Source organism: Chiloscyllium plagiosum, unplaced genomic scaffold, assembly GCF_037043375.1.
Source record: "Chiloscyllium plagiosum isolate Xiang-an unplaced genomic scaffold, Cpla_swu_hap1 HiC_scaffold_1, whole genome shotgun sequence".
NCBI lineage: Eukaryota > Metazoa > Chordata > Chondrichthyes > Orectolobiformes > Hemiscylliidae > Chiloscyllium > Chiloscyllium plagiosum.
This window is the reverse complement of record NW_028270139.1, coordinates 30,309,740-30,325,041: the sequence shown is the minus strand read 5'-3', so window position 1 is coordinate 30,325,041 and position 15,302 is coordinate 30,309,740. Positions and strand designations below refer to the sequence as shown.

Below are 15,302 nucleotides of genomic sequence, written 5' to 3'. Positions count from 1 at the left end.
CTCACTATTTGCCTTCCCAATGCAGTTTACACTTTCTTGCAGATACCTGAAGTGTCCTGTCAATGGAAGAATCGCAGTAGTCATTTGGTTTTCCATCTTAATTGTCTAAAGATTGGTCTCCATTGTTCACCTGTCCAGAAGTCCCATCTTGGAGACCTGCCATGAATTAGATTGGTTGATAGCTTTGTCATTTCAGTAGTGCTGATGGTACTAGTGGTGAGGATGACAAGTTGGCACCAGAGTGTATGTGCTAGAGTCCAGGATCATGTGCACCTTTGCTGGAGTCTCAGAGTAAGGAGCAAACAAAATTGGGCAAGTGGGGGTGAGGAGGATGGAGGTCGTAATGGGAGGGGGGACCACTTGCAGGGAGGGACAGACCTTGAGATAGGGGGAATGCACAAATTCTGTCCAGTGTCATCTTTGCCTCATGCCACTGAACCTCCTACAGGCCTCAACTGAGACCAGGTGGAAGAAACGGCCCTTTGGTAGTATTGTCCGAACATTCCTTTAAAATTGGGGACATGTCAAAAGTGGATAGGACAGAGACAGAAGGCCATCCAGGTAATTCTATGGGTCACATCCTATACGGAAACCCAATCTTTTCTTGAGTTCTGGACATCAGATAAGCAATCTAATAATATAATAGCCATGAAAGTGTTGAGAGTGATGGTGGTGAAGAACAACCATGTACCCTCAGCCCACAACTTGAAACTGACATTGTATTTTTGAATGCTGCTGCTGAGGAGCTCTGTATGGATCAGGAAGTGAAGAGAGTCCACGATGCATTTTTGGACCCATCAGTATATAACTCTGAGAATGCAAAGATAAACCATTTTTTGGAATTCTCTGCCTATGATTCGATAAGAAAGAATGGAATGAGGCTATCCAGCTGGATAATGGCATTAGATGAGGGTAGTGGAATCAGCTGATTCCCCAAAAGATGTAGACAGATGTGAAGGATAAGATGGGAATGTTTACTTTTCTTGCATTCACTTAGGCTGTCATTTGCAACTTTGCTAAGAACCACTTCTGTATTGTGACCACAAAGGAAACCTAATTGCAGGAATTTGAACATGGTGTTTGGGAGAAGATGGCATAGATTTAAGAAGTGACAAGACCGTTCAAAGGATTTCACCCAGCAAAGGAATGTTGGAGATTGCCCGGTTGGAAGATTTGAGGGTTAATTTTTTTTTTTGAAGAGAATGATTAATTATAACAGATATGAAGGGAACTGGGACATTTCCTGAGGATAGAGAATCATTAACAATCTTATTTAGTGTGGGAAATAGGAAGGAAAGTTGAGTGGTCTGTGTAGTTCAGTGTGAATAGGGTTAAGAGAGGTAAAGGTGTATTGCATGGACAAAATGAATTCAGAGAGGCTGGAAGGGGAGATGCCCGAGAAAATAAAGTTACAAATTCAGGTTTAGGACAGGGGAGTCTTCAAGAAAATTGGCTTGGTAGGCTGAGAGACGTGAGAAGACTGGCAGAAACAGCTGACCAAATGGTCTCAATCTTGGTGACGAAGAAATCCATGAGGTGGTCACATTTGTAAAAGGTGACTGTATAGGAGATGAAAAGGATGAGTTTAAGAAGAAGAGAAGAAACAGAAGAGAATTAGCAATTGGCTCAAAACAGTTGTAATTATCCTTACAAGGATGATATTAATATTATAAAAGTGGTCAATACTACCATTTTGGAAGGAACCATTAACATTTAGAAACTCTTGCTGATGTCTTATTGCTGCAAAAATCTCTTGAGCTGCTACTTCTGTTGGGATGTTCTGTTTACCCTGACATACCTACTGCCATTTCTTAAACTTATCCCCATTTTTTAACACATGAGGGATTTCCCTTCTCATGATATTATGCTTGTAAATCATGTTGTAATCATTCATTATTTCATTAACTTCATTGTTTCTATATTGTGGATATGGATGATATAGAGTGTACTGCACACATCCAGAATTACTTCAGGATGTGTGCAGCTTTTTATGCCTTTGCTTATCAGAAACAGTCTGATAAAGTCAAAATGTTTTCGATATGTTATTGCAGTTTACAAGGGGTTGATGTGGCATTGCTTGCTTTTATAACTGCACTCCTGACAGCATGAACCATCCTGCTTTGAGGCTTCCTTCTTGGGTTCTAAATAGTCTTGCACCCTTAACTTTGTCTCTGACAATATTTACTATGCAGAAACCGCGTGGGCGGCACGGTGGCCCAGTGGTTAGCACTGCTGCCTCACAGCGCCTGTAGACCCGGGTTCAATTCCCGACTCAGGCGACTGACTGTGTGGAGTTTGCACATTCTCCCCGTGTCTGCGTGGGTTTCCTCCGGGTGCTCCGGTTTCCTCCCACAGTCCAAAGATGTGCGGGTCAGGTGAATTGGCCATGCTAAATTGCCCGTAGTGTTAGGTTAAAGGGGTAAATGTAGGGGTATGGGTGGGTTGCGCTTCGGCGGGTCGGTGTGGACTTGTTGGGCCGAAGGGCCTGTTTCCACACTGTAAGTAATCTAAGTAATCTAATCTAAAAAAACCTTTGAGAATCAAAGGACATTGATCACCTGAAATTCCCAATAATGGCCGACAGTTTTTCAATCATTATACTCTTAGTGTATCTACTTCTTTAAAACTTGAAATACTTGATTGTTTGTAAACTACAGTAGATTTTCACTTGAATGTGAATAATGCCATTAGATGGCAGCAGAATTACTTAGGTGAGCAGGAGTTTACACCTGCTGTGTTTTTGATGCATCACAGAATATTTAAGTCATTCTGTCATCTGTGCACAATTTACTCTGCATCTCATATTTTCTTACTTCCTTCATGCTGTTTGTTTTCAGCCTAGATCCCAAATTATCCTAATGCAAAATTGCTGATGGCTAAAGTAATAATGTCTTCCTCAGTTTAGTTTCTCCCAGTCTTAGCTTGTTTTGTCTGTATTTCTATAGCTTGGTTTTGTGTCATCACATAAAACAGCTGATAAATTTCGCAGCTTTCTTTACATCTCTCCCTGATTTTACCCTGATTGGAAATCAGATTTGCTCCCTTGTTCCAGAATACTGTTTCCTGTAAAGTGTTTAGTTGCTTCTCTTCTAGAGTTTTCTTTTCCTAATGTTTTTTTTTTGTCACATTCAACCAGACCAGTGTTGCTGATGTTCTGACATCCTGCAGTCTGGTATTAGCTCTCATGGACATTTTAGCAAGTTTCATTTTCATTTTGAATCTACTATCAGCTAATGACATTTTGTTTCAGCGTAACCATCTGGGTGGCATGGTGGCACAGTGGTCAGCACTGCTGCTCAAAGCACCAGGGACCCAGGTTCAATTCCTGCCTCAGGCAACTGTCTGTGTGGAGTTTACACATTCTCCCCGTGTCTGCGTGGGTTTCCTCCCACAGTCCAAAGATGTGCAGGTTAGGTGAATTGGCTGTGTTAAATTGCCCATAGTGTTAGGTGCATTAGTCGGGGTAAATGCAGGGGAATGGTTCTGGGTGGGTTGCTCTTTGGAGGGTCAGTGTGGACTTGTTGAGCCAAAGGGCCTGTTTCCACACTGAATTGAATTGAATCTAATCTAATGAGTATATATGCATGTTAATTGTTCACCAAGAAATAGCGGTTGCTTTGTAGAATTTTTCTTTTGGTATCTTTTTTCTCTTTCAACCTAAATGGTAGACTGACAGTGCAAATTAGTCTCCCATTAAATGTGCTGCATGATATTCATGAAGTGGAGTTCAATATTTGCCCTCATTCGAGGTTGGGGGGGTGCATATTCTGAGAAAGTTGTGTGTCATGTATAGGGAACAATTAATAGTTCTTTAGGAACTGACTTATTGAAACCAGGGATAAAAGACCAGTGAAACCTATTCAGTAACACTGTATGCTGAAAGTGAGTCATTGGGCATGCAATGTTAACTTTGTTTCTTTCCCCACAGAAGCAGACAGAGCTGCTGAGTTTCTCCAGCACTTTTTAATATTACTGCAGATCTTCAGCATCTGCAGTGTTTTGCTTTTGTCATTTATGTTCATGTTGGTTGACAGTGGTCTCTATAGTCTGATCCTTGCAGAACATTACTTCACCTTTTACCAGTACAAATGGTTACTCCTAGCCTCTCTTTTCTGTTTTGTCGCCAGCTTACCATCCATTTTTATACTTGATCCTGACTGCACATGTTCTGACCTTAATCATAAATCTACTCAAAATACCTTATTGGAAGTGTATTTAAAATACAAATATGTTACATTTATTTTGTTACCCATGTCTACTTGTTTCTGCTTCTAATCTGTGTTACTTGTTTTACTCTTTCTGCTATACATGTTATTCTTTCTGTTGCTTTTTTTCTTCCACTTTCTACTCTTTACGTTCTACTTTTTCCATTACCACTTGCTGTTATTTCTAGATGATTTTTATTAGAACACAAAAGGTTAAAAACTTGATAGAGTTAAATATCACTCAACACCAGGTTATAATCCATTAGGTTTATTTGGAAGTACAAGCTTTCGGAGCACTGTTCCTTCGTCAAATAGCAGTAGAGTAGGATCATAGGGCATACATGTAGCCCCTTGATGAAGGAGCAGTGCTCCAAAAGCTTGTATTTCCAAATAAACCTGTTGGACTATAACCTGGTGTCATGTGATTTTTAACTTTGTCTACCCCAGTCTAACACCAGCACATCCACATTATTTCCTGATAGAGATTCATTGATGTTCAAAGGTCACAAGAAATGACAAGATTGGGGTATCAGAGCAGAGAGGATTGCTTCCTATTTTACCCTGAATGGTACGTGTCATTAACTAATACAGACAAGTGGAACAGATGGATAGCCAAGGATTTAGACATTATGAATCACTCATCCATTATGAAACACTCTCATTTCAGATAATCAAAAGTAAGTGCAGAGAATAAATACAGATGGGTAGAATTTCTGTGAGGTTTTCCTGCTCTCTTCCATAACTTTAACTGAAACATCAGAAAAAAGCTATAAAAACAGTTATTTACACTCATTCCTTGAGTTTATGTTGATCATTTGTGAAACTTAATTTAAGAGATTGGAGAAAGCTGAGCAGACATTCCAGACACGAATGTTCTACCAGTTGTAGTGTATGGTAGTGGATCATTTGACAACTGTGTTTATCAATTGTGTTGTTCAAAAATTTACTCTCAGAACAGTGATTATTTAAAGTTATAAGCATTTGGCAGATGCAGGTTTGAACTTTGTCGCTATGGTTGTTACAAAAAAGTTATTGTTTAAGGTAAGTTTCGTTAATGATGAACACTCAATGATGCATTCAGTGACTATCAAAAAGCTCAAGGCAGCTGGAGCAGGCATAAAATTATTCACATTTTGCAAAATTTAATCTGCCTGTTTGATAGTCTTAAAATAAGGAAGTAGAACACTGCAAAATGTTAAGTTTTTTTTCTGAAGTACAGCCAATTCCTCTTCATATGCTTAACTGGTAAAGCATTTCAGAATAGAGTTTCTGGATTCTGTCAAACAACACCTCACAAATTTAGGCTGCTATAATGTTTTTAACTGTTTGTGCTCCACTTGATTTATCCCAATATGGTAAGAAGATTCATTAAGATTTTTCTCTATTGGCCAAAGGTACTAATATGGAATTGTCCCTCCATTATTAATGTTCATGCATAAATAAACTATAGCAGACAGTATTTTACAAGCTTCGCATGCTGAGTTACTTGATACCATCATGCGGTTGAAGGTTAATGCAATAATCCAACTTCTAATTTGTTACAGTTGTGAAAATGTTTCCAAAGATTGGTGTATGTTTAAAGATAAATGCAAGTTTCATCTTCAGTCAATTCAGAATATTATTTCAGAGACATTGGGAATTGTCAATAATTTAGTAAAGGGACTGAGAGTAAATTCTTTGTGATTGTGCTCCGAGGTCACAGTGGGTTGTTACCTGCCTATCCATGACCACAAATCTGCCTGAAGGGGACCTCCCAGGAGTACAATGTTGCTGAATCTGCCCATTTTATTGCTGTTTAATAGATTTGTATAGCTGTAATTATTTTTGAAATGATGTATATAAACGCATTACATTTTAAAATTAAAATAAATGAATTTTGCTCTTAAAGGATGATTCTTGAAAGATCTGTATGATAATTGCACATCTTTTCTGTCTTTGTTAAAGTAGTTCATTTTCTAATGCACAAAATACAGGTATGAATATATAATAGGCTTATTCAGTGACCCAGTGCTTGTCTAAAGTAGTGTTTATATTTAGTATAAGTACGTAAATATTTTGATTAAATTTGCTGATTGGGAAATGTCTCTTGTTACTGCTACAACTGTGTTTGTGATTTTTTTTCCCCATATTGCCCAGTGTCCACAAAACCTCTTAAGAGGCCGATTTTATGATTATTAAGAAATTAGTTTGGATCAAGTGACATAGAATTACAATGGATGAAAGTAAGCAATAACAAGGAGACGATTTAGGGTTATATTTTAGGTCCACTAACAGTAGTTGGTATGCAACAGAGAATATATCAGGAGATAATGAGGTAATGTAATAAAAGACAGCACATTTATCATGGGTGACTTTGACCTTCATATAGATTGGGAAAATCAAGTTGGCAGAGGTTGCCTTGAGGAAGCATTCTTAGAGTGCATTCGAGATAATTTCCTTAAATAATATGTTTTGGTTCAAACCAGGAATCGGGCTGTTTTGGATATGGTAATGTGTAGAAGCAGGTTTAATAAATTATCACAGAATATAAGATCGCCTAGGGAACATGACCATAACATTGTAGAATTTAACGTTCAATTTAAGAGTGAGAAACTTAGGTCCAAATCAACTGTGCTAAATTTAAATAAGGATAATTACGAGAATGAGGGCAGGGTTGGCTGGATTGGACTAGAAAAGTAGTTTAGCTGAAAAGATTGAAGGTTGAACAAAGACAAACATGTTAAAACAAGTGCATGACTCATGACAAGGATTGTATGCCAGTGAGGAAGAAGAGCTGTAGGAAGTGGATAAAACAGCAATAAATAATGAAGGCATTAAGGATACTACCAGATTGCAAGGAAAACCTTCAATGTGGCTAAGATTAGTGATAAATCAGGGAATTAGGAGTGTTTTAAAAGCTAACAAGGACAACCAAAAAGGTAATCAGGTGAGAAAATAAACTTTAAGAGCAAAGTGGTAAATAGCATAAAAACAAACTGTAAGAGCTCCTTTAAATATGTAAAAACAAAAAGGCACCTTTGGACCTGGCCTCTTTAGAGAAAGAAGATGGACAAATAATAATGGAGAGTCAGGAAATGACAGAGGACTACTGAAAGCTGTAACATAGAGATTTGGGGTCATACTGCAAGAATCACAAAAAACTAGCATCCAAGCAGCAAATAATAGGGAAGGTGATGGAATGTTGGCCTTTATTTAGAAGGGAATGGAGCATAAGTGTACAGAGGTCTTACCAAAACTATACAAGACACTGGTCAATACTGTGAACAGTTTTGGTCTCATTCTCAAAGGAAAGATACACTGATTAAACAGGTTAAATATGGAAAGGTCTTTCTCCTTGTGAATGTGTCTAGGAATACAGAACCCAGTGTCAGAGTAAGGAGTCGCCCATTTAACACACATGAGCAGAAAATCTTTGCAATAGAGAGTGGTCATCTGTGGAATTCTTTACTGCAGAAGCTGTTCATCATGGGTGTGTACGTTCAAGGCTGAGACAGACAAATTTTAATCATTAAGGAAACTAAGGGTTGTGGGATAAGTGGAGATATAAGGAAAATGGAGATGAAGGTTATTGAATTCAGCATGTAAACATTGGCAGAACAGAATCAATGGGCTGAATAGCCTATTTCTACAGCATTTAATGGTCTTATAGTTTGTGCATTTCTTTCAAATGTATTCTGATAGCTGGTAAAAAGGTGGGTAAAAACCCTACTGACACATCTCTTTGGGGTTCCCTCTCAATCTGTCCCTGATCAGGTGAGCAGAGGGAGAGGGTGGAATGGAAGAACTTGTTCTTAACAACCCAAGATAATCAGAATGCAATGCAATGAAAATAGTTTTTAACTTATTTGCAATCTCTGCTGGCCCTAATTAAAAACAGATTGAGTCACAGAATTTGTTTCCAAAACTAGATTAAAAGTCCCGAGGGTGAATTTCCTCAGAGCTTCTCGCATTCCACCTTTTTAATTTCATTGGATAGAAAGCAGAAGCTCCCGCTTTTGGGTGTAAATCAAGTTTCTACCAGTTTCTTCAACATTACAGCAGCAATTTGGCAGTAGCTCAAGGAAAATTCATTCACACCACATCCTTCTGACACCCTGGTTTGTCTTTGTCAAATATTTCTTCACTGATTTCTGTTTCTCTTTCTACCCTGAATTTATTTTGCAACCTTTTGATGCGCAATTGTTTCAACAATTTGACATTTTCTTTTCTCATTTTCTATACCAAATCTCATTTTGTACATCACTGTCCTCATGTTTTGCAAAGACTTGTGCCCTTTTTCTACTCTTTGACATCTTACTGGACTCTTGCCCCTTATGCTGTCATATATGACATAATTCTCTTGTGTTTTGTTTTGTTGCTGCAATTACACAAGTTTAATCTTTTGCTTTCTTATCATTCCTTTGAATTGTTTAACCTATTTTTCCCTGCCTGATTATTTTGCTGTATGTATCATTTTCTCTCCTTTTCATCCCTCCTTCTGTTTGTCCTTACCTCTTCCATTTCTCTCTCCCTTACATTTTCCATTGTATGCCCCTCTGTTAGTTTCTCTCAATTCTTTGTCTTGCCATGCCTTTTCTTACCTTACTCATTCCACTGTCTGACCTCTCTTTGCATCTGAGCTCTCTTTCTGTTCTGAGAAAAGGTCACTGGATCCAAAACCTTAACTCTGATTTCTCTCCAGAGATGTTGCCAGACCTGCTGAGCTTTTCCAGCAATTTCTCGGTCTCTTCCTTTTACTTTTATGGAAGAGCAGTGATGCCTAGTTCAGCAATCAGAAGAAGTTGATCGTTTACATCATTGATAACAATCTCTTATTAGTGTTGATGTATGTAACAATGTATTTATCTTTCACCTTTAATATAAGGCTATCTCTAGAGAAGTTAGTTGTAACTAAACTATCACATTTTGACCTTAAAAGAACAGCAAAACATGATCATGCAACTTTATAAATACCGTGTATAAATTAAATATGATTTATAAATAATGGATGCATTGGACCTTTATTTGAAAATATGTAACAGTGTATATATATTTCTTTTTAGATCCAGGTTATAGAAGAAGATAAAGTTCGAAGGTCAGGCCAGTTCTTCGTAACAAATACCAAGGGCCAAGTTCCTCCTCTTGTTACCACCAACTGTATAGTACAGGATCAAGGTAACATGTTTGTTAATATTGTTAATTTCATATCATTTTGAAAATGGGGTAGAAAGTGAGGACAGGGGAGCCCTGTCACTGTTGTGGGAGGGAAAAGAGGAGGTGAGGACCACAGTGCAGGAGATGGGTCAGGCATGGCTGAGGGTCCTGTCAAGCACAGTGGTGGGGAATTCTTGGCTGAGGAAGAAGGTGTACATTCTGGTTGCCCTCTTGTAGACGTTGGCATCGTCAGAACAGACATAATGGAGTCGGAGAAACTGGGAGAATAGAACAGAAAGCAGAGTGTGAGGTGTATAGTCAGGGTAACTGTGGAAGTCCATGGATCCACTAGAAACAGCCTTCCACAGGGACAGTTCCTCCACGACAGCTTGGTCCACTTCTCCTCCATTCTCAATACCTCTCCTCAGCCCCACAGCACCTTTGCCTGCAACCACAGAATGTGGAACACCTTCCTGTTCACTCCTTTCCTCCACACTATCCAAGGCCCCTGCACTTCACTCAATCTAGTGTATTGTATTCGGTGCTCACAATGTGTTCTGCTCTACACTGGAGATTGGAAGCACAGACTATGGATGCTTTGCAGAACAACTGCATTCTATCCATAAAAAGATCACGAGCTTCCTGTTGCTTGCCACTTCAACACACTGCTGTGTTCCCTGGCCAACATCTCTGTCTCTGGCTTGCAGCAATGTTACAGTGAAGCTCAGAGGAAGTTGGAAGGACAGCATCTCATTTTCCACTTGGGGGCTCTCCAGCCTTCAGAACTCAATGTCGAGTTCAATAATTTTAGGGTCTGAGCACCTACATCGCAGGCCTTGTCATCAAACTGGTTGCTACCACATTCAACCCATTGTCAGCCACTAATTGTCCTTTTTAGCAGCTATTCATTTTCCCAAGCTGTCCTTTACCCATTCCTTTGTCTGCCCAACTGTTTTTCTATCTCTGGGCTCTATTTCCGCCTATCATTCACTCCTGTCCCCACATCCCAGCTTCATACCAACCTTGACCTGGCTAAGGTTGAATCTGACTCCGAAACTGCTTTCATTTCATAGGTGCTGCCAGACCTGCTGAGTTTTTCCAGCAATTCCCTGTTTTTGTTTCTGATTTCCAGCATCTGCGGTTCTTTGGAGCTTTTTTTTTACTTATGCTGGGGGCTTTTTCAGATGTCACAGGTGACATCAGCAAACACTACAGTTCTCCAGTGTGTCCAGGAGATTTTTAAGAGTCTTTAAACTAGCAACATGTATACTGTATCTACGCCTTTAAGCATAGTGTAAAGCAGGACAAGAGAGCAATAAACTTCGATGCATTGCAGAATTTCTGAAAATGCAAAGTGCTACAGATTGCGCACAGATTGACTTGCACGCTCCCTATGACCATCTTTATTAACCAAATGGGATTCCATTCTGTTAGCTGGTTTGAAACTTCTGGCCACACATCACACTGATCAGCGGTTGCTGCAGCAGATTGTTCATTTCATCCTGCGCCACTCCCTGTGCTGCTTTAAATTCACACACATCCTGCAGTTGACTAGTGTCCTTCCAAAAAGTATTTTCCTGTTGTTTGGTCACAAGATATACTTCATTTTTGAGAAATGCTGACTGCCCTTATTTGGTATCATAAGCACTCACTGTCTGTAACCATCACTTTACAGATGGCTGCCAACACGTAACACCGGCTGCACATATCTGAGTAAAGTGATTCAGCAGCGCAAGTATTGTGTCCTGTCTGTGTAAACTGAGACAGACACCCGCAGTAGGCATTCCATTCTGGATACAGAAAGTCCAAGAATTTTGGGCCAATGGGCTAAGAAATGGCAGATGGAGTTTAATTTAGATAAATGTAAAGTGCTGCATTTTGGGAAAGCAAATCTTAGCAGGATTTATACACTTAATGGTAAGGTCCTAGGGAGTGTTGCCGAATAAAGAGACCTCAGAGTACTGATTCATAGCTCCTTGAAAGTGGAGTCGCAGGTAGATGAGATAGCGAAGAAGGCATTTGGTATGCTTTCCTTTATTGGTCAGAGTATTGAGTATAGGGGTTGGGAGGTCATGTTGCGGCTGTACAGGACATTGGTTAGGCCACTGTTGGAATATTGCATGCAATTCTGGCTCCTTCCTATTGGAAAGATGATGTGAAACTTGAAAGGGTTCAGAAAAGAAGGATGTTGCCAGGGTTGGAGGATTTGAGTTATAGGGAGAGGCTGAATAGGCTAGGGCTGTTGGAGGTTGAGGGGTAACCTTATAGAGAGTTATAAAATCATGAGGGGCATGGATAGGATAAATAGACAAAATCTTTTCCCTGGGGTGGGGGAGTCCAGAACTAGAGGGCATAGGTTTCGGATGAGAGGGGAAAGATATAAAAGAGACCTACGGGCCAACTTTTCACACAGAGGGTGGAACGTGTATGGATTGAGCTGCCAGAGGATGTAGTGGAGGCTAGTAGAATTGCAACATTTAAAAGGCATCTGGATGGGTGTATGAATAGGAAGGGTTTGGAGGGATATGGGCCAGGTGCTGGCAGGTAGGACTAGATTGAGTTGGGATATCTGGTCGACATGGACAGGTTGGACCGATTGGTCTGTTTCTGTGCTGTACATCTCTATGACTCTTAGACTCTAATTTAGATATGCAAATCAACATAGAGTACCATTTTGTGTTGTCCTAAATCATACCTCTGTTAGTTTCCCTGGTATCACAAATAGCGAACAAAAAATATCAGCCAGTAGCATAACAGTTTTATTTTTGTCGGACCAGATAAAACTCAAGAAAGTAAACCCCCCCACCCCTCAATTGTGATCAGATATAAACGCCCAATCCAACATAGTGTACCACCTTTCCACTGCAATTCCTGCAATAGCAGTTAGGGGCAACAAGAACAATGAAGATCTGTCAAGTCTTGTTGCTTCAACTCTGTTGTTGTACCTCTCTTGATATTAAGATAGTGTTTTTGCTGATGACTCACTTCAGGTGAAATTATTTGCTGCATTGTTTTACTGAAATGGATAGAAATGACAAGGTTACTCATTATCCTCTTCCAAGAACTTACAGAGGAAAGGTAACCCCTTGTCCCACTATAAAACTGAATTAGGATGTCATCTGGCCATCTACAGGATTGTGTGATATCCTGTACTTTGCTATAAAATATATTGACAATTGGAAACCTTTACTTTTCTTGTAAGTTTTATGAACAAGTGAAGAAATTGTAAGCAAGTTAAGCCTCTGCTGAGGAACGTAATCAGTATTCTTTTTTTTTTGTCTCATTTATGTTTTAAAGGAAATGCAAGCCCTCGTTTTATACGCTGCACAACTTACTGCTTCCCTAGTACAGGAGACATAGCCAAACAATCTCAGATTCCGTTGGCAGCTGTCATCAAACCTTTTGCATCATTACCATCAAATGAGGTAAGATAATAACTGGGTGAATGTCATGTTAAGGCTCAGTTTCAAAGAGGACAGGTCAGACCACTTTGAGCTAATCACACTGATATAGATTTCTGCAGTAAATTCTTCTAATTATTTAAATCGAAATTCATCATAGTTTGTTAGCTCTAGCATGTAAAACGATAGTTTGGCAACTGTCAAGGTTAGTAGAATAGCCAGATAAGTGTAGCCAAAGGAATCATGAAAGCCGAAGTAGCTGATTAGTACTTGCTTCATAAGAAAACTGTAAACAAAATAAAAGAAGTCATAAAATTAATCCCAAATGAAGAAATTCTGAAAAAGATTTCACTTTTTTGTAGTTTTGACATTAATATGAATCAGCACCATTATAAATTATACATGAATTAACAGGCAAACGATGCTTCAAATAGCAAGGTAAATTGCAGTTTAACTAGTCAATACAATATCGTAATGTCTTTACTCAACCACATCAATCCCCACAAATATGTTACATCGTGTATGGTTCAAACTAAACCTCTTACAAAAGATCACACATCTATCCAATCTACCAATTTTGCCCTTGAATCACATTCATGCACATAGCACAGTCCTACAGAACCTTCTTTACTAGGTTCACAACAGTTGCAAAAGCACAGATTCCCCAAAGACTCCTTTGTTGATCCCTTAAACTAAGTTAAATGGTCATCTCAGCTCTAGCAAAGTTAAGCAGTAAGTTGTTCAGTTCTCAATCTCTACCTTAACCTTGTCTTCAGTATCCTGTTCTGTGCAACACCTGTTTCACATACACAGCTCCTTGTAGATGTGCTTCCTTTGTTCCCTTCTTGAATACAGCTATCCTTTTTCTTGGCCCTCCATTTTGAGTGGCCACATGACATTCGTGTGATTTTCTTCCTGTGGACACTGTTTCTAAGTGTCGCCAGGTCCATGAACATCCCTTTCAAATATTCTTAAAACCACTTTCAACCATAGATGTTTACCATTTTAAATAAATGATTGGAAAATTAGAGATTTTTTTACTGGATTGCTTCTGGGTCAAAGAGTGACACTGTTGTGTAATATTATAGCTTGAAGCAGCTTTTGAAGGATTGATAATTGACATGGTTGTGAGTAACCAATTTACCCATTCACATTAAAAGTGAGTTTTTAACATTACTTCATTTATATTTTATATTATTTCTATTATTTATATTTAACTCATACAAATGAGAAACAGGAGAAAAAAGTATTAGCCCATTCCCAAACCTGTGTCTCAAATTATCCTCCCCCAATTTGAAGAAATAATTGTGATACAGTTTCTTCTTCTACCACTGTGGTCAGGATTGCGAGTTGAGAGCTGGTGTAAGACTTGGTTTTAAGAAAAAGTGCTTGAAACTGTATATTGAGCTATACAAAATAGATCACATCTGGATACACTTAAAAAATCTAAACAGAAAAGTGTAATCCAAGATCTTATCTGCTTCTCTCCAGAAGTATAGATGTTATGGGTGAATTTTAACATCCAGAAATGGGTGAGTCGGGGTTGAATCAAGTGGTAAACTTTAAGCAATCTAATATCTGAGACCCCCAACTCTCCCGCTTCGAAGCTGAATGGAGAACGGCACAAGGAGCAAACAGCCAACCCATAATTTAAATATCTTAGAGGCGTAGCCTCTGAGTTAAGCTGTTTTGCAGGTTTTACTGTGGCTAATCAAATGTTCCAAGCTTTGGGAAACTGGCAGCTTGAAGGACAACTTCACAGATTCAGGGAGAATGCCTTAGTAGCAAAAGTGGAGGCATTCCCACCAAGCAGCTCTTGTAATCCAGTGGTAATGTCCCTACCTGTTAGCCAGAAGTCTTGCATTCAAGTCTCACATGCTCCAGAGCTGTGTAATAACATCTTGGAACAGGCTGATTTGCACCACCAAGCCCTCCAAATTCACTGTCCCTTCAGACATTCTTCTTTATGGTCTCCAAAGTCTGCAGGGTTACGATCCACCAATCCTTCTCCCTCTCACCAAAATCCAGGATCAGACTTAGTTGTTTCTGAAGACTGCTTCAGAACCATTCCTACCGAACTGTAAGCCAGCAATTTTCCTGGGCTCCATGAAGTAAGTGAGCTGAAGTGGCAGGCCTGTGATGGAAGTTGTGGATTGAGTCCCGAGTGAGCAAGTTAGAACCTGGTTAGTGTTTTTAAGTAAAAAGTCTCAGCCTTGTACATCAGAAGCAATCTGAATCTCTCTTTTTAGAACTGAATTTTCTGACTGCTTTGCCAACTTATCATACACCTTCATCCTCCCACCCTCACCCTCTAAACCCTCTAACCTTCACTCTCGTTTGTTACCATTCCTTGTCTTCTTCACCCTCAGCCCCTCATTTTCATTCTAAATTCATCTCCCTACAACCTTATTCCCCCCACCTTACCATTATGCACTTTATGAATATCACTCAACTGCCAAATGCTAGCAGTTGGAGGCCATTGAATAACCCATAAAACACCCAAATGAAACACACCCTTCAATGCAGCTGTGTAAACAGAGTTAAGCACTTATAAAATGGTTAA

General features: G+C 39.3%; 1 protein-coding gene across 1 annotated transcript in view; it reads left to right on the top strand.

Annotated features, from left to right (window-relative positions):
- Window positions 1-15,302, top strand: part of sec24d (SEC24 homolog D, COPII coat complex component) — a 203,998-nt gene that overhangs the window by 43,881 nt on the left and 144,815 nt on the right. The window contains exons 7-8 of the mRNA XM_043696761.2: window positions 9,248-9,359; window positions 12,636-12,763. Coding sequence (XP_043552696.2) covers window positions 9,248-9,359; window positions 12,636-12,763 — 240 coding nt within the window. The remainder of the gene's footprint in view (window positions 1-9,247; window positions 9,360-12,635; window positions 12,764-15,302) is intronic.